Genomic DNA, 23,387 nt, shown 5'->3' on the forward strand with positions numbered 1-23,387 from the left:
ACATAAAAAAACTTGATATGCTGATTTTTCCTCGAAGCAGTATGGAAAATAAAAAAAACTATGTTGCAGTTACCTACATGCATCATTCACGACACATTATAGTGATATCAATTTTATTGATACAATGTTTACATGGAAAGGACTTACAAACCGCTGAAGAGAAGTACATCTCGAGTGAGGAAGCATCTTAAGTATCAAACCATCGCCCAGACCATTTAGCCAGTGGTTGTAGACATCGCCATCAGAATTTACTCTCTTACGAGTTGCCGGTGCCCAAAAATTGGTTTGAGAGTTTGCCGCTGGTTACATGGCTTACGTGATAAAAAAATGATCCGGTTTTACTGCACCAAGTGCTTTCAAATACGTTTACATGTAAAAATTGAAGGATTTTTTACAGTGTAATAGTAACAAAAATTTTCACTCAAATGGAGCCTATGTCGATTTGAGAGTAAACTAACATGCGACACAAATGTATTACTACGTTACACGCTACGAACAAATCACTCCCATCAAGTTTATAAGTTACCAATGTTTTTTTACTATATACACATTGTGTCATTTTACTTATTACCAATGTTTTCCGAATCGCCGAAGAAAATCAACTTCTTTACAGATTCTTTGCTTCTTTCTATATATAAAATTAAATAAATATTAAAGTAATAAAATATCAACAATGACTCCCAAAATTTAAATTACAGTCATTTGAGAGAAAGGCAAGTTTTTATGCAAAATAACCACAAGGAGAAACATAAGTCACTAAATGGCGCTAGTCAACAAAGATTATTTTCTCAGATACTGGGGACTGATTGCTACAACGGGACTTTTTAGTTTTGTCGTTACGCATGCTCCATGTTCAGAAAATCTTGCTCCATAGTCTCTTCAGCTGTTAGGGCTCATTCCCCAAAAGGTGGCATCCACTCTTTCATGTGGCACCACCATCAGCAAATAACCCTCCCTGCTTGATAGTTTTGACACATAGTCTTTCACCAGATGGAGGCACCTGAGCTCTCACGATGGGAAACTGCACTGAAATTCAATTTTTAAGGAAACATTCAAGTCGAATGAATGCTCAAGGGATTTTCAGCATGCCGCATATTAAATCACACGATATGAACGCTGACGGTTTTTTGCCTTTTAAAAATGTATCTAATGGAGCCATGTTTGAACCGGTGGCTTGGACGTAGGGGACCAAAGCCTAACCCAATCTGCTGCATCTTTGAAGTAAAAATTTCTGTTCCATAATTCACACAATGGAGTGTGAAGTTTCTGCGAAGAAGGTTGATGAATTATCTTAAACAAGAATAGATAATTAAGGAAAACCATAGCAATAGCAAAACAGCCGACTTCTTGTAAAAGTATGTAGTGAAAAATATAACTATGCATTTGAAATTTTTAGATCGAAAATCTGTGAACAACCATCCAGCTTAACTACTGTGCATCGGTGAATGAAGCCACTCATGTTCTTACGTTAAATTTACGTCCTAATAGAAATAAAAATTAATTTTATGTGCACAATTTTTATATGTGTTTGATATTTCCTCAATGGGATCGTTTTCAAAATTTTAAGTTTTTTTTCTGAAAGAGCATGCTTAAAAACATAGGATCTGACCATTTTTTAAATAATTTGACTGTGCTTAATATTTTTAAAGTATTACTTTAATCGGTGCGCTTTCATTGTTTACATTTCTGCCGATGACATCACAAATGATGAAATGCCATTTACTGTTGCCATGCGCAGAACATAATACTTAATTCGCTTCTTTACTCACGTGTACTGGCAACGATGTGGTTGATAGACGACGTAGAACGCAATATTTATTTCTCTTCTTGATTATGATAACGTGAAATCGCGGCAGACAGATGCGCCCAAGTACATCATTTATGACGTCATTAAGATCACGCCCTGTTTGAAAAATCGGACATTTTAAAAAATTAATTGAAAAATAACTGTTCGGAAAATAAAGTATTTTCTGGGTCCATGTTTTTTTTTTTTTTTTTTTTTTTTTTTTTGCTTATTCTATCAATTTTATTGGCTAAAAGTAGTACTTTTGACTAAAGGAAACAACTTCATTATAGAGCACGAATGCAGCATTTAAGATAGTATAGGAAGTAAAATGTCTCAAATTTTAAAACTTAATGTTGAAAACCTAGTATTCAATGGCTGGTCATAAGCAATGTTATCAAAATATTTTTTTTTTTTTCAAAACCTTGAAGAACGTGCATATTTTATTTTTACATCTGTTTCTTGGTCTAATATGATGGCAGAATAAAAAGTGTAAAAAAAAAAGAAACAGCAGACGGATTTTTTTCATAAAATGTCCCAATCGCTTTTAATGAATTTTGGCGTAACTACTTCTGCTTGAAATTTGTGTAATAGTTATTATAACACGGAACAAAGAATTGACTAAAGAGAACTCTCAAATACCGCTTCGAAATAAATTATATTCGGGCATGAGATTAAGCAAAGCAAGAGACAAATTAAATTGGATATTTGTTCAAAATATAACAACATTTAATTAACTACACTTTAATGCGCTTTACATATGCGCAAACATGATGCATTGCAACGGTTTCATTAAAAATTATTTTCAAATTAGTTCTTCAAAACTCTTTTTTGAGCGATCTACCTACATCTCATTAAACCTGGAAGTAATTCCAAGACCTTAAGAACTATTTAGAACTTGGAACAAAACTTACCGATCCTGATAATTGACTGGCCTTCCTGTGAGCCATTTGATTGGCAGACATCCTAGAACGCGCGAAATACCGGCGACAAAATTTCCTTTTGAAGCGGGAATCCATGCGTGAACGTAAGTAGCAGTTTCTAGCTTTGACAAACAGCTCGCGACAAACACTCCTTCATTAACAGACGGCTTTAATAATGATAAAGTGCCCTTCGTAATTACTCTTTTGACATGGTTGGCGGGTTTGCTATTACTTCGGTGGAACATTAGTAGCTCATATATCTTTCGTTCTTGTAACCATCTATACTTCGGTTTCTTTCAGAGAATTAACATTTGTTAAAGAGTTTCAATATGTCGTCAAACTATATTTTTAATTCCGATTAGCATTGACAATGAAAGTGGATTGAAAATTATTTCAGCAAAAAACATAACAGGGATCTTTTAAATACTTGATTTTTTGTTTTCTAAATACAGTTGGTCTTCATTTTAAGCGGGTTTATTTCACGCGGATTTGATTATACGCGGTTTAAGTTTTGACACTTTTATTTTATTTTACTCGGATGAGTTTCGATTTTACACGGATGTGGCATTGCAAACAAATGAAATTTTCCCCTTTTCAAAATCAAAATTCCTGAGATTGCAGATAACACGTAATAAACTGCATTTTGTCGTGCTAATATGCGAGTTTGAGGAACTATAGACAATTTCTGCGATTGGTTACAAAGTTCTTTTTTGGATTAAAGTTATTAAAATTACACAATTCAGAGACCACTTGCAGAAGAGGTTTTAGAAGTGACGAAAGGACTGAAAGAAACGAGGATACCGACATCGATGACACACAAACAAAGGCCTTTTACATTGAAGATTTTGATTCATTCCTTGACAATGCAAAGGATCTTTCTAATCTGTTAGTGAAGGAAGATCTAGTTATGGAAATGACACAAGTGATAATGGATGTGTTAATGCCCCACAAAGTCAATTCGAGATTTTTGTCGGACGACCATTGCAATGGGGTATTTGTTTATTTCAGTTCATCAAATTGTCTTTTCGTCACTTTTTAGGTTTCTAATGGTGAAACAACCGATTCAAGTTCACTTTTTGGACCAATAAGAGAACATCTCTGAAGTTGTGAAAAACTGCCGGTAATAGATTTTCAAGTAATTGAGAATAGAAGTAAACAGAAAATGCTTGATTAAGGATCAAAGGTATCTTTTGGATATATCTGAAGCAATAAAGAGTTGCAATTGTCCAAATGATTGGTCAAATCTTAAACCCCTGCCCACTCTCCCATTCCAGATGGCTCACTTTTGCCAATGGAGTCCTCAGATTGAGCGCAAATGTAATGATTCCTTCAGATGCGTTAAAACACATTGTTACTTTAATCTTGAAATGTTGCATGCCAGTCTGCTTTGAAATAAAGAACAGCAAAAACTTCACGAACGATCCCATTCATGTTTACAAAACAATTTAAACCTGTAGATACTTTCCTGAGAAGCTGAAACAAGCTTTTCAGAAGAGTTCTCCCTATAGTACTGAAAAAAAGAAGAAAAAAATTGGACCATTTTTTTTAAATCTCGTAAAAAGCTGAAATTCTGAATTTTTTAGGCTTGTTCCTGAATAAGAAGGTATTATTCGATTTCAACATTTCTTTTTAATTTCTCAAGGTTTCACCAATCTTAATTGGTCGGTTTTAGAGCATTAAAAAAAAACATTGACACATTTTTTTTAAAAACCCGTAAAAAAACAAAAAAAAATATATTTGTATTATATTCATATCTTTCTATCCGATTTATTTTTTTATGTCTTCACTAATTGCAACTTTGCCGCGCTATAAGAACTCGGAAAAAAAATCCTTTTTTTTTCGCTCCACCCTATGGAACATGCGTCAATTCACATAACTTTTATTTTCGAAGTAGACCGTGCAAAGCCGGACAATACAGCTAGTCAGAAATTAAAAAAAAAATAACGTTCCGCAGCTTTCTTCTTACACCTAAGTTAAATTTTCTGGTAGTATTTCATTAAACATCGCTTATTTTATGAATTTTTTAATTTTCAACTTTTTTTTTCTTTCAAGTGTCAGTGTTTTTACCCTCCACCCTTTATATTCCTATTGAAAAAAGATGATTAATTTCCTAAAATTATACTTATATTTTTTAATGTACGTACGTCAATGATTTTAGTTAAGAATTTACCATCAAGCATCTATTAGTTTGCTTTGGAAAAGAAGCGAAGAAATGGATGTTTATTATTGTGCATATGTAAATTGAATTGCTTATAACTCTCCTGCGGCAGCCCCCTCCCCCCCCCCCCTCTCCCTCGCCTTTTGTTTCAATTTATATGGGCGGCCTCTGTGAAGAAAAGAAAGAAACGGTAAGACTGAGATTGAAGCATGTATGAAATTTATAATTTCCTTATTTTATGAAGTAAAACTGAATTCGAGTTGTCCTCAGCTCTACTCTTATTTAAAACATAACGGTCCAATGCAAGCAACTAGCACAGGAACGTTTTTTGAACTTATATTTTCAATACATTGAATTAATATTTTTAGTAAATATCGACCAAACACCAATTTACGGTTTTTATAAGGAATGAAGGAAACTGATGGGGGGGGGAGGGGGTCAGTCAACTGCTAGAGGTGACGATAAGCTCAAAAAAGTTGCGAACCATTGCTCTAGCTTGTAGATTACTTGCATAGCATAGTGTTCCAGAGTTAGCAATATGTTGAAACGTCTTTTAAAATGAAAAAAAAATAAATAATAACAACTACGTTATAAGAGGACAAAACACAATAGATATTCTTTTCACTCCTTCGCTGCCAGAGCTTTATTTGATCTGTAAGAGACTAAGTAAAAAGTGTTATTATAGCAATTTATAGTGTTAGGCAAATAATATTACATTACGAATTGCTCTAACAACATTTTTTATTAATAACATTAAAAAAATTACTCTACGACGTAAATTTCAATATTATTTCTTTAGAAGCCCCATTAGAAACAAGAAGATCGTCACCATTTGCATAATCTATAATCGTTAATCTATTAAATTCATTAGACTTGAAACGACTGAAGTTAAATAGAAGACAACTATCTTTTAGAAAAGGTATTAATGTCTCAGCGTTCTAAGAATTTAACCACATACAAATTAAAATATTATCCTACCTGAAAACTAGAGCAGAGAGAAGAGCTTACCTGAAAATTAGAGCTTAGAATTCTGCTCAGAAGTGAAATCGCTGCATACGATGGTGGATAATCAAGGTAATCTCTTCATATTAAGCCACGTGCACTGTAGGTAGGTGGTTTACAATGCAGTGCAGCCAATTTATAATATAGAAATATCTATAAATATAAAGTAGCTTGTCCTGACAGAAAATCAACGCACAGCCGTAACTACTAAGGCTCGAAAGATGAAGATGAAATTAGGAGCGTAGGTTGAATTTATAGAGAGCACGTGCTAAGAAGGGATTTTTGAATATTTATTTTTTAAGGGGATGAAATGGGATTCGGAACTTTCCACACTTGTTCACGAAATTCTCACTGAACATGCTCTGAATTTGATTAAAGTTGATTACAGTCTGTCATGTACCCAAACCTATACAAATGTATTCAATGCTTACACTTTAATTTCCTATGTCACAATTTAACTATAAATTTATCCCTAAATCAAGTTCGCAGCTGAAGAAAATCTTCTGGAATCTTTGTAATTTTTTATATGGGTTTCTCGTTTCAACACATGAAAATATCAGAGAATACGTGAAAATATCAAAAGTTTTTTTATTTTGATTTTTTTAAACAATTAGATTCAGAAACTGCCACGAACAAGATTACTTCAATTCACTGTTAAACTTTAAATAAAAAGGAAAATTCAGACTTCTTGCGTATTTTCCATACTTTTATTTAAAATCCAAAATATTTGCTCCAGGGAGAGTCCTGACATAAAAATAATTTATAAAATTGATCGCTTTTTTCTCAGTACGTACTAGCGTTTCGCTTCCGTTATTTATCGCCGACTGAGTGCTACAAGATTTGGAGGGAAAAAATGCTTCACATTTGTTAAAAATGTTTGTTCGTTATAAAATATAAATACTTTTAATTAATTAAAATTTGGAAATGACAGTTTAATAACATTTAAATGAAGTCTTCACATTCCCCTTAAGACATAAAAAAACTTGATATGCTGATTTTTCCTCGAAGCAGTATGGAAAATAAAAAAAACTATGTTGCAGTTACCTACATGCATCATTCACGACACATTATAGTGATATCAATTTTATTGATACAATGTTTACATGGAAAGGACTTACAAACCGCTGAAGAGAAGTACATCTCGAGTGAGGAAGCATCTTAAGTATCAAACCATCGCCCAGACCATTTAGCCAGTGGTTGTAGACATCGCCATCAGAATTTACTCTCTTACGAGTTGCCGGTGCCCAAAAATTGGTTTGAGAGTTTGCCGCTGGTTACATGGCTTACGTGATAAAAAAATGATCCGGTTTTACTGCACCAAGTGCTTTCAAATACGTTTACATGTAAAAATTGAAGGATTTTTTACAGTGTAATAGTAACAAAAATTTTCACTCAAATGGAGCCTATGTCGATTTGAGAGTAAACTAACATGCGACACAAATGTATTACTACGTTACACGCTACGAACAAATCACTCCCATCAAGTTTATAAGTTACCAATGTTTTTTTACTATATACACATTGTGTCATTTTACTTATTACCAATGTTTTCCGAATCGCCGAAGAAAATCAACTTCTTTACAGATTCTTTGCTTCTTTCTATATATAAAATTAAATAAATATTAAAGTAATAAAATATCAACAATGACTCCCAAAATTTAAATTACAGTCATTTGAGAGAAAGGCAAGTTTTTATGCAAAATAACCACAAGGAGAAACATAAGTCACTAAATGGCGCTAGTCAACAAAGATTATTTTCTCAGATACTGGGGACTGATTGCTACAACGGGACTTTTTAGTTTTGTCGTTACGCATGCTCCATGTTCAGAAAATCTTGCTCCATAGTCTCTTCAGCTGTTAGGGCTCATTCCCCAAAAGGTGGCATCCACTCTTTCATGTGGCACCACCATCAGCAAATAACCCTCCCTGCTTGATAGTTTTGACACATAGTCTTTCACCAGATGGAGGCACCTGAGCTCTCACGATGGGAAACTGCACTGAAATTCAATTTTTAAGGAAACATTCAAGTCGAATGAATGCTCAAGGGATTTTCAGCATGCCGCATATTAAATCACACGATATGAACGCTGACGGTTTTTTGCCTTTTAAAAATGTATCTAATGGAGCCATGTTTGAACCGGTGGCTTGGACGTAGGGGACCAAAGCCTAACCCAATCTGCTGCATCTTTGAAGTAAAAATTTCTGTTCCATAATTCACACAATGGAGTGTGAAGTTTCTGCGAAGAAGGTTGATGAATTATCTTAAACAAGAATAGATAATTAAGGAAAACCATAGCAATAGCAAAACAGCCGACTTCTTGTAAAAGTATGTAGTGAAAAATATAACTATGCATTTGAAATTTTTAGATCGAAAATCTGTGAACAACCATCCAGCTTAACTACTGTGCATCGGTGAATGAAGCCACTCATGTTCTTACGTTAAATTTACGTCCTAATAGAAATAAAAATTAATTTTATGTGCACAATTTTTATATGTGTTTGATATTTCCTCAATGGGATCGTTTTCAAAATTTTAAGTTTTTTTTCTGAAAGAGCATGCTTAAAAACATAGGATCTGACCATTTTTTAAATAATTTGACTGTGCTTAATATTTTTAAAGTATTACTTTAATCGGTGCGCTTTCATTGTTTACATTTCTGCCGATGACATCACAAATGATGAAATGCCATTTACTGTTGCCATGCGCAGAACATAATACTTAATTCGCTTCTTTACTCACGTGTACTGGCAACGATGTGGTTGATAGACGACGTAGAACGCAATATTTATTTCTCTTCTTGATTATGATAACGTGAAATCGCGGCAGACAGATGCGCCCAAGTACATCATTTATGACGTCATTAAGATCACGCCCTGTTTGAAAAATCGGACATTTTAAAAAATTAATTGAAAAATAACTGTTCGGAAAATAAAGTATTTTCTGGGTCCATGTTTTTTTTTTTTTTTTTTTTTTGCTTATTCTATCAATTTTATTGGCTAAAAGTAGTACTTTTGACTAAAGGAAACAACTTCATTATAGAGCACGAATGCAGCATTTAAGATAGTATAGGAAGTAAAATGTCTCAAATTTTAAAACTTAATGTTGAAAACCTAGTATTCAATGGCTGGTCATAAGCAATGTTATCAAAATATTTTTTTTTTCAAAACCTTGAAGAACGTGCATATTTTATTTTTACATCTGTTTCTTGGTCTAATATGATGGCAGAATAAAAAGTGTAAAAAAAAAAGAAACAGCAGACGGATTTTTTTCATAAAATGTCCCAATCGCTTTTAATGAATTTTGGCGTAACTACTTCTGCTTGAAATTTGTGTAATAGTTATTATAACACGGAACAAAGAATTGACTAAAGAGAACTCTCAAATACCGCTTCGAAATAAATTATATTCGGGCATGAGATTAAGCAAAGCAAGAGACAAATTAAATTGGATATTTGTTCAAAATATAACAACATTTAATTAACTACACTTTAATGCGCTTTACATATGCGCAAACATGATGCATTGCAACGGTTTCATTAAAAATTATTTTCAAATTAGTTCTTCAAAACTCTTTTTTGAGCGATCTACCTACATCTCATTAAACCTGGAAGTAATTCCAAGACCTTAAGAACTATTTAGAACTTGGAACAAAACTTACCGATCCTGATAATTGACTGGCCTTCCTGTGAGCCATTTGATTGGCAGACATCCTAGAACGCGCGAAATACCGGCGACAAAATTTCCTTTTGAAGCGGGAATCCATGCGTGAACGTAAGTAGCAGTTTCTAGCTTTGACAAACAGCTCGCGACAAACACTCCTTCATTAACAGACGGCTTTAATAATGATAAAGTGCCCTTCGTAATTACTCTTTTGACATGGTTGGCGGGTTTGCTATTACTTCGGTGGAACATTAGTAGCTCATATATCTTTCGTTCTTGTAACCATCTATACTTCGGTTTCTTTCAGAGAATTAACATTTGTTAAAGAGTTTCAATATGTCGTCAAACTATATTTTTAATTCCGATTAGCATTGACAATGAAAGTGGATTGAAAATTATTTCAGCAAAAAACATAACAGGGATCTTTTAAATACTTGATTTTTTGTTTTCTAAATACAGTTGGTCTTCATTTTAAGCGGGTTTATTTCACGCGGATTTGATTATACGCGGTTTAAGTTTTGACACTTTTATTTTATTTTACTCGGATGAGTTTCGATTTTACACGGATGTGGCATTGCAAACAAATGAAATTTTCCCCTTTTCAAAATCAAAATTCCTGAGATTGCAGATAACACGTAATAAACTGCATTTTGTCGTGCTAATATGCGAGTTTGAGGAACTATAGACAATTTCTGCGATTGGTTACAAAGTTCTTTTTTGGATTAAAGTTATTAAAATTACACAATTCAGAGACCACTTGCAGAAGAGGTTTTAGAAGTGACGAAAGGACTGAAAGAAACGAGGATACCGACATCGATGACACACAAACAAAGGCCTTTTACATTGAAGATTTTGATTCATTCCTTGACAATGCAAAGGATCTTTCTAATCTGTTAGTGAAGGAAGATCTAGTTATGGAAATGACACAAGTGATAATGGATGTGTTAATGCCCCACAAAGTCAATTCGAGATTTTTGTCGGACGACCATTGCAATGGGGTATTTGTTTATTTCAGTTCATCAAATTGTCTTTTCGTCACTTTTTAGGTTTCTAATGGTGAAACAACCGATTCAAGTTCACTTTTTGGACCAATAAGAGAACATCTCTGAAGTTGTGAAAAACTGCCGGTAATAGATTTTCAAGTAATTGAGAATAGAAGTAAACAGAAAATGCTTGATTAAGGATCAAAGGTATCTTTTGGATATATCTGAAGCAATAAAGAGTTGCAATTGTCCAAATGATTGGTCAAATCTTAAACCCCTGCCCACTCTCCCATTCCAGATGGCTCACTTTTGCCAATGGAGTCCTCAGATTGAGCGCAAATGTAATGATTCCTTCAGATGCGTTAAAACACATTGTTACTTTAATCTTGAAATGTTGCATGCCAGTCTGCTTTGAAATAAAGAACAGCAAAAACTTCACGAACGATCCCATTCATGTTTACAAAACAATTTAAACCTGTAGATACTTTCCTGAGAAGCTGAAACAAGCTTTTCAGAAGAGTTCTCCCTATAGTACTGAAAAAAAGAAGAAAAAAATTGGACCATTTTTTTTAAATCTCGTAAAAAGCTGAAATTCTGAATTTTTTAGGCTTGTTCCTGAATAAGAAGGTATTATTCGATTTCAACATTTCTTTTTAATTTCTCAAGGTTTCACCAATCTTAATTGGTCGGTTTTAGAGCATTAAAAAAAAACATTGACACATTTTTTTTAAAAACCCGTAAAAAAACAAAAAAAAATATATTTGTATTATATTCATATCTTTCTATCCGATTTATTTTTTTATGTCTTCACTAATTGCAACTTTGCCGCGCTATAAGAACTCGGAAAAAAAATCCTTTTTTTTTCGCTCCACCCTATGGAACATGCGTCAATTCACATAACTTTTATTTTCGAAGTAGACCGTGCAAAGCCGGACAATACAGCTAGTCAGAAATTAAAAAAAAAATAACGTTCCGCAGCTTTCTTCTTACACCTAAGTTAAATTTTCTGGTAGTATTTCATTAAACATCGCTTATTTTATGAATTTTTTAATTTTCAACTTTTTTTTTCTTTCAAGTGTCAGTGTTTTTACCCTCCACCCTTTATATTCCTATTGAAAAAAGATGATTAATTTCCTAAAATTATACTTATATTTTTTAATGTACGTACGTCAATGATTTTAGTTAAGAATTTACCATCAAGCATCTATTAGTTTGCTTTGGAAAAGAAGCGAAGAAATGGATGTTTATTATTGTGCATATGTAAATTGAATTGCTTATAACTCTCCTGCGGCAGCCCCCTCCCCCCCCCCCCCTCTCCCTCGCCTTTTGTTTCAATTTATATGGGCGGCCTCTGTGAAGAAAAGAAAGAAACGGTAAGACTGAGATTGAAGCATGTATGAAATTTATAATTTCCTTATTTTATGAAGTAAAACTGAATTCGAGTTGTCCTCAGCTCTACTCTTATTTAAAACATAACGGTCCAATGCAAGCAACTAGCACAGGAACGTTTTTTGAACTTATATTTTCAATACATTGAATTAATATTTTTAGTAAATATCGACCAAACACCAATTTACGGTTTTTATAAGGAATGAAGGAAACTGATGGGGGGGGGGGGAGGGGGTCAGTCAACTGCTAGAGGTGACGATAAGCTCAAAAAAGTTGCGAACCATTGCTCTAGCTTGTAGATTACTTGCATAGCATAGTGTTCCAGAGTTAGCAATATGTTGAAACGTCTTTTAAAATGAAAAAAAAATAAATAATAACAACTACGTTATAAGAGGACAAAACACAATAGATATTCTTTTCACTCCTTCGCTGCCAGAGCTTTATTTGATCTGTAAGAGACTAAGTAAAAAGTGTTATTATAGCAATTTATAGTGTTAGGCAAATAATATTACATTACGAATTGCTCTAACAACATTTTTTATTAATAACATTAAAAAAATTACTCTACGACGTAAATTTCAATATTATTTCTTTAGAAGCCCCATTAGAAACAAGAAGATCGTCACCATTTGCATAATCTATAATCGTTAATCTATTAAATTCATTAGACTTGAAACGACTGAAGTTAAATAGAAGACAACTATCTTTTAGAAAAGGTATTAATGTCTCAGCGTTCTAAGAATTTAACCACATACAAATTAAAATATTATCCTACCTGAAAACTAGAGCAGAGAGAAGAGCTTACCTGAAAATTAGAGCTTAGAATTCTGCTCAGAAGTGAAATCGCTGCATACGATGGTGGATAATCAAGGTAATCTCTTCATATTAAGCCACGTGCACTGTAGGTAGGTGGTTTACAATGCAGTGCAGCCAATTTATAATATAGAAATATCTATAAATATAAAGTAGCTTGTCCTGACAGAAAATCAACGCACAGCCGTAACTACTAAGGCTCGAAAGATGAAGATGAAATTAGGAGCGTAGGTTGAATTTATAGAGAGCACGTGCTAAGAAGGGATTTTTGAATATTTATTTTTTAAGGGGATGAAATGGGATTCGGAACTTTCCACACTTGTTCACGAAATTCTCAAGAGCGGACTAGTGTTCACTGCTCAGGATCGAGCTGGGTATTAAAACATTCGGGACTTTACGAGGATCATGAATATCTCGGTAGAATTATTTAACGGGGATATTTTTAATTAAAAACTATAATTTACATAAAGTTGAACATACGTCTATTACAAGAAAATGTCCAATCTTCTCAATTTTTGTACCAGTTGAAAGCTTGTGTATATATATATATATATATATACACACACACACACACACACACATCTTATTCTACTCTTCGGAGTACCTTAAGAACATCCGCCGTCTTTGACTCACCTATCTTTAGACGTTTGCTATTCATATTTTCTTTTTTCAAGTTCAAAAAAGAAAAAAAGAAACTCTAAGATCTAAAAAAAGGAAATATCCAACGTTTTGCAGCACAGAATTACAGATTACTGCATGTAATTCTGTATGCACAAAGGTATTTATTTATTTCTGTGAAATCAAAGAGGTATTTTCTTTCCTGCAGATGTGGACGACTTGGAGGTGGAAGACACAGCAGATGGTTGTCCTCGTGACAGATCTGAGGCTGTCGCTAAGGGCCGCACGTGCCTGCGAAAATGCAAGAATGACAACGACTGTATCAGTTCCCGAAAACGATGCCTTTGCGATGGCCTTTGCGGTTGGAGCTGTGTCAGACCTGGTTAGTATGATCAAAGTTAAATAGTTATATTCACGCACATAAAGTTTTCTATACCACTCATAATCTTTGTTGTAATTGTTTCGCCATCCCTTATGTTACTTTTGGTAACCAGTTTGAAAGCATTGGTTACCATAGTGTATATACCTGATAGTATTTTTATTTTTTACGATTTCCAGTGCAAAACACTTTTAACAGTCGTTTGTAATTTTCCTCCATTTACCTGCAGACAAGCTTCGACTGAACTTCAGTCAAATTTAAAGCATTTTCTTATTTGTTCTTAATACTTTTGTTAGTAGTACTCTCATTGGTTACTTTTGAATCATTTGTTTTTACAATTTTGGCTGTATTCTTACCCTTCTGTCGCTTTCGTTGAACATTCGTTTAACCATTATCATTAAAGCCTTAGCATAGAAAAACGGGTTATTTTTACCCTCAAAACACTTATACACTAACTTTCGTTTTTGTGATTCATTAATTATGTTTATATTGATTTATTTTTATATGTGCTTATGTGAATTTATCAATGTTGCTTTGCATTTTTCTTACAGTCTGAATAAAAACCTTAAGGCCGTTTGACTTTTTTAAGAAATTGGACACATCTTTAACTTAGGATCAAAGAATAATTTCAGTGATCATTATTAACCTTAAATACAAGTCAAAAAGGCTAAAAATTTCGTTTGTTAGTATTTTTTTATTAGAAAATATTACAGGTCAATATTTGAATTCTTTTGCAATAGTACGGCTAATCATCGTCGCTGAAGGAAAAAAGAACAATCTGCTCTCTTTCATGAACCTTTAACTTTTTACCTTTCGATATCTTCATGAAGATCACCAAAACTTGGAAGAAATTAATGACAAAACTGCAAGTTGAAGGGTTTCCACAATTTTGGTAACTGTGGTCATATTTATTCCAGCATAATGTACATGTAGTTATAAAATAAACTAGTGTCTTTAAAGGTTTTACTCAGGCTAAAATACTAACTATGAATATACCAGTTTTTCTGGTAATTGCATACGTAACAAATCCTGTCTGATGAGTTATTTCTTACGAATTAACAATAATAATTAATAATACAATAGTATTAAGATCAATTTAGTTTTATTTTCTAATTTTCACAAAAAAATTTACTGGCCTTAAAGTTTTTACTCATGCTGTAGTAACAGTCCTTTTGCATTAAAACTTCGGGTTAATCCAAAAACGTAACAAAAGGTTTTTCGCGTCAAGTGATGTTCATCATAACAGAAAACACATGAAGTCATTTTTTATAATTAATGAGCAATAGGATTATCAAAGAAAAAGCAGATCCATACTTCAAGGGTTTAAGTTTTTTCATTTACTGTTTCAGTCAGAGGGTTAGTACATATTTTTGAACTGCAGATAATTACGTATAAGAACGCTGACCTTCTACGCTGGGGATCCAGGTTCTGACCTGGGTGGCCAGTCGGTGGATTTTCGAGATGTAGAAAATCTTCAGCGCCCATGTCGTATGATTATGCGGCATGTAAAAGATCCCTTGTGTATTCGTTTGGCTTAGAATATCCCTCGGCTAAATTAAATTCCTAGTGCAATTTCGCATCAAATGAGAGCCCTGATGCCTCCATCTGGTGGAAACTGGGCGTCAAAAACACTACCGTGTCATGCATCAGTGCCTTAATGGTAACACACGAAAGATTGATGCATTGTTGGGGAGCGCACTAGGTCTGGTTATGGCCCAGACGCCTCTTGAGTTGGGTCTCTTATACATCCCCATTGGAAAGAAAAAAAAATAATTACGTATAAGATACTCGGCGAAACTATAAATATAAAGGAGTATTTATTAATAGTATTGTACTAAAATAATTTGAAAACTAACAAGACTTTAAAGACAATACACACAAATGCTAATTTCCCATTTAAATCCAATACACATAAGAAACAGACATTTTAAAACCCGGTCAAAAATAACAGTTTAATAAGTATTAATTAATTGAACACGATTGCATAAAAAATCTGACAAATTTTACAGGGTTCCTTGATTGGTCAAAAAGGAATGGGCCTCGACTATTGATCCTTCGATTCTGCTTTTGAATTTATGATGTCTTGTGAGGGTATCGATTATAAAACTTTCAATGGTGTAGTTATTTAACAGTACTTAATAGCATTCTAAACTACTGGGCTGATTTTTTTTCTTTTTAGTTTCTATACAGTCGGTTTTTTTTTCTCTTGTGTGTGTAATTATTTTTTATTTTAGACTTTTTAGTTAATTTTCATTTACGTTATTATGATTATAAGACGATTAATTTCTCAATCGTCATTTCATTGAGAGAAGTTATATCGTGAGTATTATAGAGTAACTTGCGATGATCTAAACTACTGATTATTAGTACCTCTAGAGATCTAACTCGGATCAAAGCTACGTATGCTTGACCTCAACAAAAATACGCGATTTTAAGTCAACCACAGTTCGATGCAAAGTAGTTCCTTGGAGCTTGTGTACAGTTACGCCCCAGCTAAATGTCTATGGCAACATTTTTCGTTCTATATAGCCCAGACCACGAAGTGCATCGAATTACATGGTTGATGGTTCGATTCTCATTCCTGCTCATGGAACATTGTTTTAAATTGCTTTGCCATCAAATTCTATATTAACAACCTGTACAGCTCATGATGACGCGAGCTCGGAAACGTCGCCAGTCAAATCTTTCTCGCAAAACTAAAAAAGTTCGTTATGAAAGTTCACGTCTCGAAACTCAGTCCCCTGAATCACTACAAAAACAAATGCCACATGTTAGAGATAAAAATCGACATAATTATAAGTCTTTCACCCACGACAAAGAAAAAAGTGTTGTATAGCACTGCGAAAGGAATAGTTGACTATTGCAGAAGTCGGGAATCTGATTAAAATCGATTTAGAAGGTTTAGTTAACAAAAAATGCGGGCAGTAAAAACGCGTACGACACGATCTTGAATTGACAATATGGTAACTGATTGCTGTTATGGTGAATTTTGATTACTGTCATGTGTTTAGTGCTACTTGCAAGGTTAAGACATATTGATTGACGTAAGAATAATCAAAATTTGCCATGGCGTTTAGTCTCTACAACGCCACATGGAAACAAACATACATACATGCACAAACTCACGAACACATTACCCTCCTTTGCGTCACGCACGCGCAGTCGGGTAAAAAAGGGTAATGGATCTCGTCCTTCCATTTATTTTTTCACAATAAAATTAATCTAAAAGCTTTATAGTTGAAGCTTGTATTATATTTTGTTCATATAAAAACTAAGAACAATAAAAAAGAATAGTTGTTGTTGGCGTGCCCATGATAACCAGCAACTGTAATGAGTGATCGATACCAGAATCCACGGACAACGAGAGAGAAAAAAACGAGAAGAGCGCATGTGTGTCCCGCAAAAGGTAGACCATCGGAATTTAAAACGCTCGCATAGAATGTTTTACTTCAAAAAATAAACTCTATCATGTATGGTGTGGCTACGGTAGCTACATGCTCGGTAGTTACTTACTCAGATACGTAATTGTTGGTCTTCAAACACGAATGAAAGACGTTTGAAACACAACTCGTTTGAATTACGTTCGTCTACCCCTTCAGACGAAATTTGTTATGAAGTGACTTTTCCTCATTTTTGTACCGAAAAACTGACACGTACTGTCTGACCACTGATGATCCCCCTAAATCAAATAGACTAGTCTCAACTGGCCGTTTAAAAATTGCATAGCAGCCGTAGGCAACAGTTTTTGTACCATTCCTCACCCCTCCCTTCTGAAAAAAAAACTGACGTTAAATTAAGGTGGTCCGGGACACAAAAATCCTCAAATTTTGCATTTTTTTTTTTATAATTTGAAAAATTGCTCCGTTTTTTTCTGCTTAAGAGGACGTTTGAATCTTGCTTCTACCTTAAATAGAACGAAAGTTATAGTTATTTTTGTTGCATGCATCTAACGAATGTGTACATAACTTTAAAACTTTAAACGCGTTTTTTTCCATGATGCAATTTTTCCCGATTTCTTGCATTCAAACTCTTATAAGTCAGGAACCAATAGAGATAAAGTAATATATGAAACTTGGAGCATATCTTTTTCAAGCAATTTACTTTAATTTTTATTCGGCGAATTTGAAAAAAACGTTTACTGCAAAAATTATGATTTTTTTTTAAAAGTATCTTCGAATTTTTCGAAATTTTTCTTCAAATATTTTTTATTTTTTATTGAATCAATATTTTTAAAATCGCCGAATAAAAATTAAAGCTTAGATATTTGTGCATACTTTTTTGAAAAAAAATTGAAAATTGACCAACAATATTTTGAGTTATAGCAATTTAAAGCAACCCCATTTTTTTGAAAAAAACTAATTAAATTTAAATAAAAAAATAATTTTTTTTCATATTTATGTTATGATTTTGATTATTAAATAAATGATGAATCAGTTCAAAAAATTTCAAAACTCTAAAGTACATAATAAAAAAATTTTCAAAATGTGTCCCGGACCCCCTTAAGCTCGATATTCAGAACTGTTCGTGCAAGAAACTCCCTGCAGTAGAAGATGACATTTTCAAAAGCAAACCCGGATTACCCCTTCCTCAAGTCTTTTTTTTTTCCGACAAATTCGTTTTACGGTCTTATTTGATGAGAGAGAAATATCAGCCTTGAAATCAAAAATTTGGTGTCCATTTCAAAAATGTGAATCTTCACGCTTTATTTTTTTCCGTAAGGATCTGAATGGTTCAGAATTTTATTTGGAAAATAATCCAATCAAAAGACGCTAGAACTTTCTTTGAGGTACCCTTACGTAAAACGTGGTAAAATTTAATCTTAACTTTATTTAAAAAAATATTTTTTAATCATGGTATATTTATACCCGGTTTCAAACTTAAAGGAATATGAATCGCGTTTTCCATATCTTGAGCAGCTTTTTTCCGTGCTACCGCACCAATAGCTGCAGCGCAAAATTTAGTTTTCACTCCCATACTGAATATTTTAAAAGTTCTGGTAAACTGTAACTGTGTTTCTTTGCTAATATTTCTCTTTTCTCCGCAGAGCGCGCAAGAAGTGAAGTAAACGTAATGGAATGGAATGGAAATTCGTATACCGAAATGTCGTATAGAATTCGGAATTGTGTGACTTAGAAATTTCAAAATTATGGAAAGTTTTTTTCTCTGCTCGAAATGTTCCAACTTTTCACGTTTCTGTCGATTATTTCCACTATTTATCTGGCTGCGTTTTGATATATATTTCTGATACATATTAATGGGAAATTTGGAAGTAGCATTTGGTTCTTATTTCAGCAGCGGCAGCTCTTGGAGAATTTTAAATACATTTTTAGAATAAATCTGTGACTGAATTTTTTTCGGATTACATTTGAAACATTTATTGATGAAATGGAAATCCATGCCGTCTAAAGTATTTATAAGTAGTAACTTAATGCAATGTACAAAGTGTAAATTACTATCCTTTTCTTCCACGTAACAGCATAGTTGGTAAAGCAGATGATTCCCACGCCAGCATCCAGTCCTTAAAAGGCCCCTAATGTTATGTGTCAGTATATCCCTTAGAACATTAATTAAAATGGAGGGAGCAAGTAATATCATTGGCTTAACAAAAGCTGAACCAAACACCCCAAGTCACGTGACTCAACAACGACGAATGGTTTTCACGTTTTGCATGAAACAAGCGAAAGAAAACTGTTTTCCAATGCTTTGCTTTTAAATCCATCACGTGACTTGGGGTCTTGGTTTCATGGATGTGAGTCTTCACCCACTTCATTTTATTTCTTCTTAATAGGGCCGTTTCCATGAACACTTTCGCCTCCGGAAAAAACCTACTTTTCACCGCATTCCGGTTATTTGCGGGGTATATGAGGGATTTTTCTCCTCCTGCTTAATTTCGAAGTGAAATTGGAGTTTTTACCCAAAATGCATTACGCAAAACAAGTTCGTCTACTTGCCGCTAAGGATGCGGGGTAAAAACCGCTTTATGTGGTACAGTTGCTCTTTTAACATGAAAATGGGGAACTTTTCAATCTTTTTTTTTTTTTTGCGGAGCCGGAGCGGAGATTTACGGGGTCGAAAAGTGTGTTATGAACGCGGCTATTGGTATATCCCTTTTTTCCGGTCATGTCTCAGTGCTTCGGTGTCCGCCAATGTTTCATAGGGGACGCCTCGAACTCGGCGCTCGCAGGAACGCTTGTTCAGCCAAACATAAGCAGAGAGACAGATCGGCCATTTAGGTTTCAAATACAGTACTGTCGTGGGCAGGTGAACGGCAGTATCTACAGAAATGAGTTTCCGAGACGTTTGAAGTAACTCGTTTTGGATTCAATGCGGCTTGATTTTGAAAAATGATTTTGTCGGATGTCTTTTCACCCATAAGTTTATTTCTTTTGCATTTAAAAGGCGTTCCTTGTAACGCCGAAACACGTGTCTCTGCAATTTGAGCAATTTGAAGTTGTTATTTCTTATTAAAGAAATGTGTTAATCATCAGTGAAGTTCTTGCATCGTCAAGCTCTTCTATTTCTCTTCTCACTGCCACTGTTTTCGATCGAAACGTCAAAAAATTTCCAGAAAACTTTTTAAACCTATCGCGTATTTTTGGCAAACAACGTTTCTACGTTTAACGTATCCCTTTATTAACCTTTGATCTTTTAATAACCTTTGCAGCGCCAACTATCGGTAAATTTTAGAACTTTTTTTTTTCCTTCACCAAACAAATTGTTATAGAGCTCACGATTGTTCTGATGAAATATCAAATGATTTTGAGTGGTAGCCTTTAGCTTCTTTCCCAATAAAAGTCAGAGAAAGAAGAAAAAAGTATAAAAGAAGGCTTAATGCATCTTTAAAATATCGCGAAAAACAAAAAAAAAAGTCAAAAATAAATAGAATAATTAAATATCGAAAAATTAAAAATAGGAAAGTAGGGTATTGAGATGGGGGGAAAATGTCTGTCTGTCGGCCTGCCTGCTTATCGGTCTGTCTGTCTGCCCCCCCCCCCCAAATAACTTTTAAGTGAATAGTCCGTTTCGAACATTTTTTTTTTCATCGAAAGATCTTGGCAAGGACACCACACTCCCATATATCACTTTTTGATTTGAGCAATTTTTCGTTCAGTTTTGAAGAATTAAAAAAATACTTTGCGCCTACGATGAAATTCAGGGCAATCCCGAACTTAGAAGCTGATTTTCTTCAAGCAAACTTTGTAGGAAAAAGCTTTTGATGAAGAACATGTGTAGAAAATGTATTTTTTCTTTGAACAATCTTCCGTTCAATTCTGAACAGTTCAAATCTCTTAACATTAGCACTTACGAAGAAACTTAAAGTCAATATAGTTTCCGGCGGTTAAATAAAAGGCGGATTTACTTCAAACAAATTTTGTTCAAAATAGCTCTTGACGACCTTCTCTTGACTCCAATTCCGAGAATTTTGGATCACCTGACTCCGACTCTTGTGCCAGAAAATTAGTCGGACTCCGACTCCCCAACTTCGACTCTGCGTAGTCTTGGCAAGAATGTATACTCGGAGGAATAATGACCGACTCCGACTCCTTTATCCCAAAATAAGTCCAACTCCTACTCCGCAAACATTGGCAGAGTTGAGGACTTTAAGGGAAAATGACCGATTCCAACTCCGAATCTTTGAATTAAAAACCTTCGGCTCCCCAATCTCTTTTGTCCTAAAATGAGATTGACTCCGACTCCGCAGCCATGGTTTTTACTGTGAAATAATTATTGTTGGTATAACTTATTTTGGTTTTTACTCTAAAGTTTTAATTTATATATTCAGGTTTTAACGGAGAAATTCGGAATTCCTTTTTGTTTCTACATAAAGATATGCGCAGACCTTTTTTTTTCGACAATGAAAATTATTTATTTAAGTTAACATTGTATTGTTTTTATTTTTGAAAGTACATTAAATTATTTTTTCAGTTATTTTTTGACAACAAGGGAAAAACAAACGATTTTTTTTTTTTTTTTTGATATGATGTATTTATTTCAATGAGCTTATTTTTTTTCTTTTGAAAGCTGTGAAAGAATTTTTTTAATGGAAAAAATGTATTATCTACTTTGTTTGAAAGATGCTACTACTTTATTTTTTCGTTTATTTATTTCTTACTCATATAATTCTTTAGATGAGCGAGGCATATTTCATTTCAAGAAATCGGCTTAAAGTATTAAAAAATTTTGTTGGAAATAATTTCGATTATAACTAATTTTGAGACTGTTGATCAGATACTAGAAAGTCGATATTGGTATAGGGGAAAGTAGGCTCATTTAGTTCTAGACGGAACTTCTTGTTAAAAAAAGTCTGTTTTGAAATTGTTACTTTAATTTTAGTTAAGGTAAACACACCGTTACTGGCCAGTACTTCAGTAGTGGCCACTTCAAGGTTTATATTTCAAAAAATAGGATTCCAGGTTTCCCAATGGATTCAAAAATGCATCAAAAATGATTCAAACGTGCAGGAAGTAACACCTCCTGCACGTTTGAATCCCAATGGATTCAAAAATGCATTCAAAAATGATTCAAACGTGCAGGAGGTAACACCTCCTGCACGTTTGAATCCACTGGGAAACCTGGAATAATATTTTTTTCAAATATAAACGTGGAAGTGGGCACTACTGAATCACCTGCACTACCGGCGCAGCGTGTTTACCTTACCCTGTATATTCTCCCCTCGCTCATCTCTCTCTTTCTCCCACACACGCACACACACATGTATGCATTAATTCCCCTGCAATATTTTTTTAAAAAGCTCATAACTTAGAATGTAATACACTTTAATTACAATGATTTTTCCGTGAAGACAAACTATTTATATTGATTGCTAATCATAATGTGTTTTTCTACAAAAAATACGTATTTTCGAAATATAAATGAAATCCGTTGTCTTACCTTAATTAGAATGGTTATCTCTTCTGATTGCCAGTTGAAATGGAACTGTTTAATGATATTGGATCAAATATTTTCCTTTCTGCGTCCAATTCACTTAATTTCTTTCACATCGTGTACTTTTCATCTCTTCTTATCTATTAGCTAAATTGCTCTAAATATCTTAAAGATTGCATGGGTGTGGCGTTGGATATCTCTACTATCTCATCATTTCTTTTGGAAAAAAAAACATGTATGTTTTCTTCTATAAAACTGGCATGATGAGAAAAAAAGGTTGTGCGACAAAAAGAAGATATATAATTCACACATCCTAAACATTAGGTGAGGACATTAGGATGAATTTGGAAAATAAATAAATGGTTGTGGTAGGAGTAGTGACACATTTCAGACGCACGTAAATTCTTAAACTATGAACAAAAGCTTATTAGGCCTTTTTACTTTTCCGTGTGAGCATTTAAAACTAAATTCGGGTCTAAATTGTAACGGAACGAAAATTGAAGTTGTCTAGTTCAGCTAGTCCACAACCATATGCAGCAGCTAAGAAATAAATGGAATTTTTAATTAACTCCTCTCTCGGACAATATTTTGGTTCTTTTTTCTCATCAATTTTTTCATTACTAATACCAGAGTGTAGCCTCAGTCAAGAAATTTTCATTTACCAGTCACCTAAAATGAAAATTGTTACCATCGTTTTAATCATTTTTCGGTGAACTATTGCTAAAGATTTGCCGACTCTGAAGTTACTGTATGATGAACAACTATTGCAGCCCATGCCAGCTGGGTGGCGTGG

The 23,387-nt window shown here is 33.8% G+C and overlaps 1 protein-coding gene across 1 annotated transcript in view; it reads left to right on the forward strand.

Annotated features, from left to right (window-relative positions):
• The window catches only part of LOC129219273 (sushi, von Willebrand factor type A, EGF and pentraxin domain-containing protein 1-like), a 370,742-nt gene that overhangs the window by 167,210 nt on the left and 180,145 nt on the right, over window positions 1-23,387 (forward strand). Inside the window, exon 2 of the mRNA XM_054853606.1 lies at window positions 13,538-13,711. Within this exon, the coding sequence (XP_054709581.1) occupies window positions 13,538-13,711 (174 nt within the window). The remainder of the gene's footprint in view (window positions 1-13,537; window positions 13,712-23,387) is intronic.

Source organism: Uloborus diversus, chromosome 1 (genome assembly GCF_026930045.1).
Source record: "Uloborus diversus isolate 005 chromosome 1, Udiv.v.3.1, whole genome shotgun sequence".
NCBI lineage: Eukaryota > Metazoa > Arthropoda > Arachnida > Araneae > Uloboridae > Uloborus > Uloborus diversus.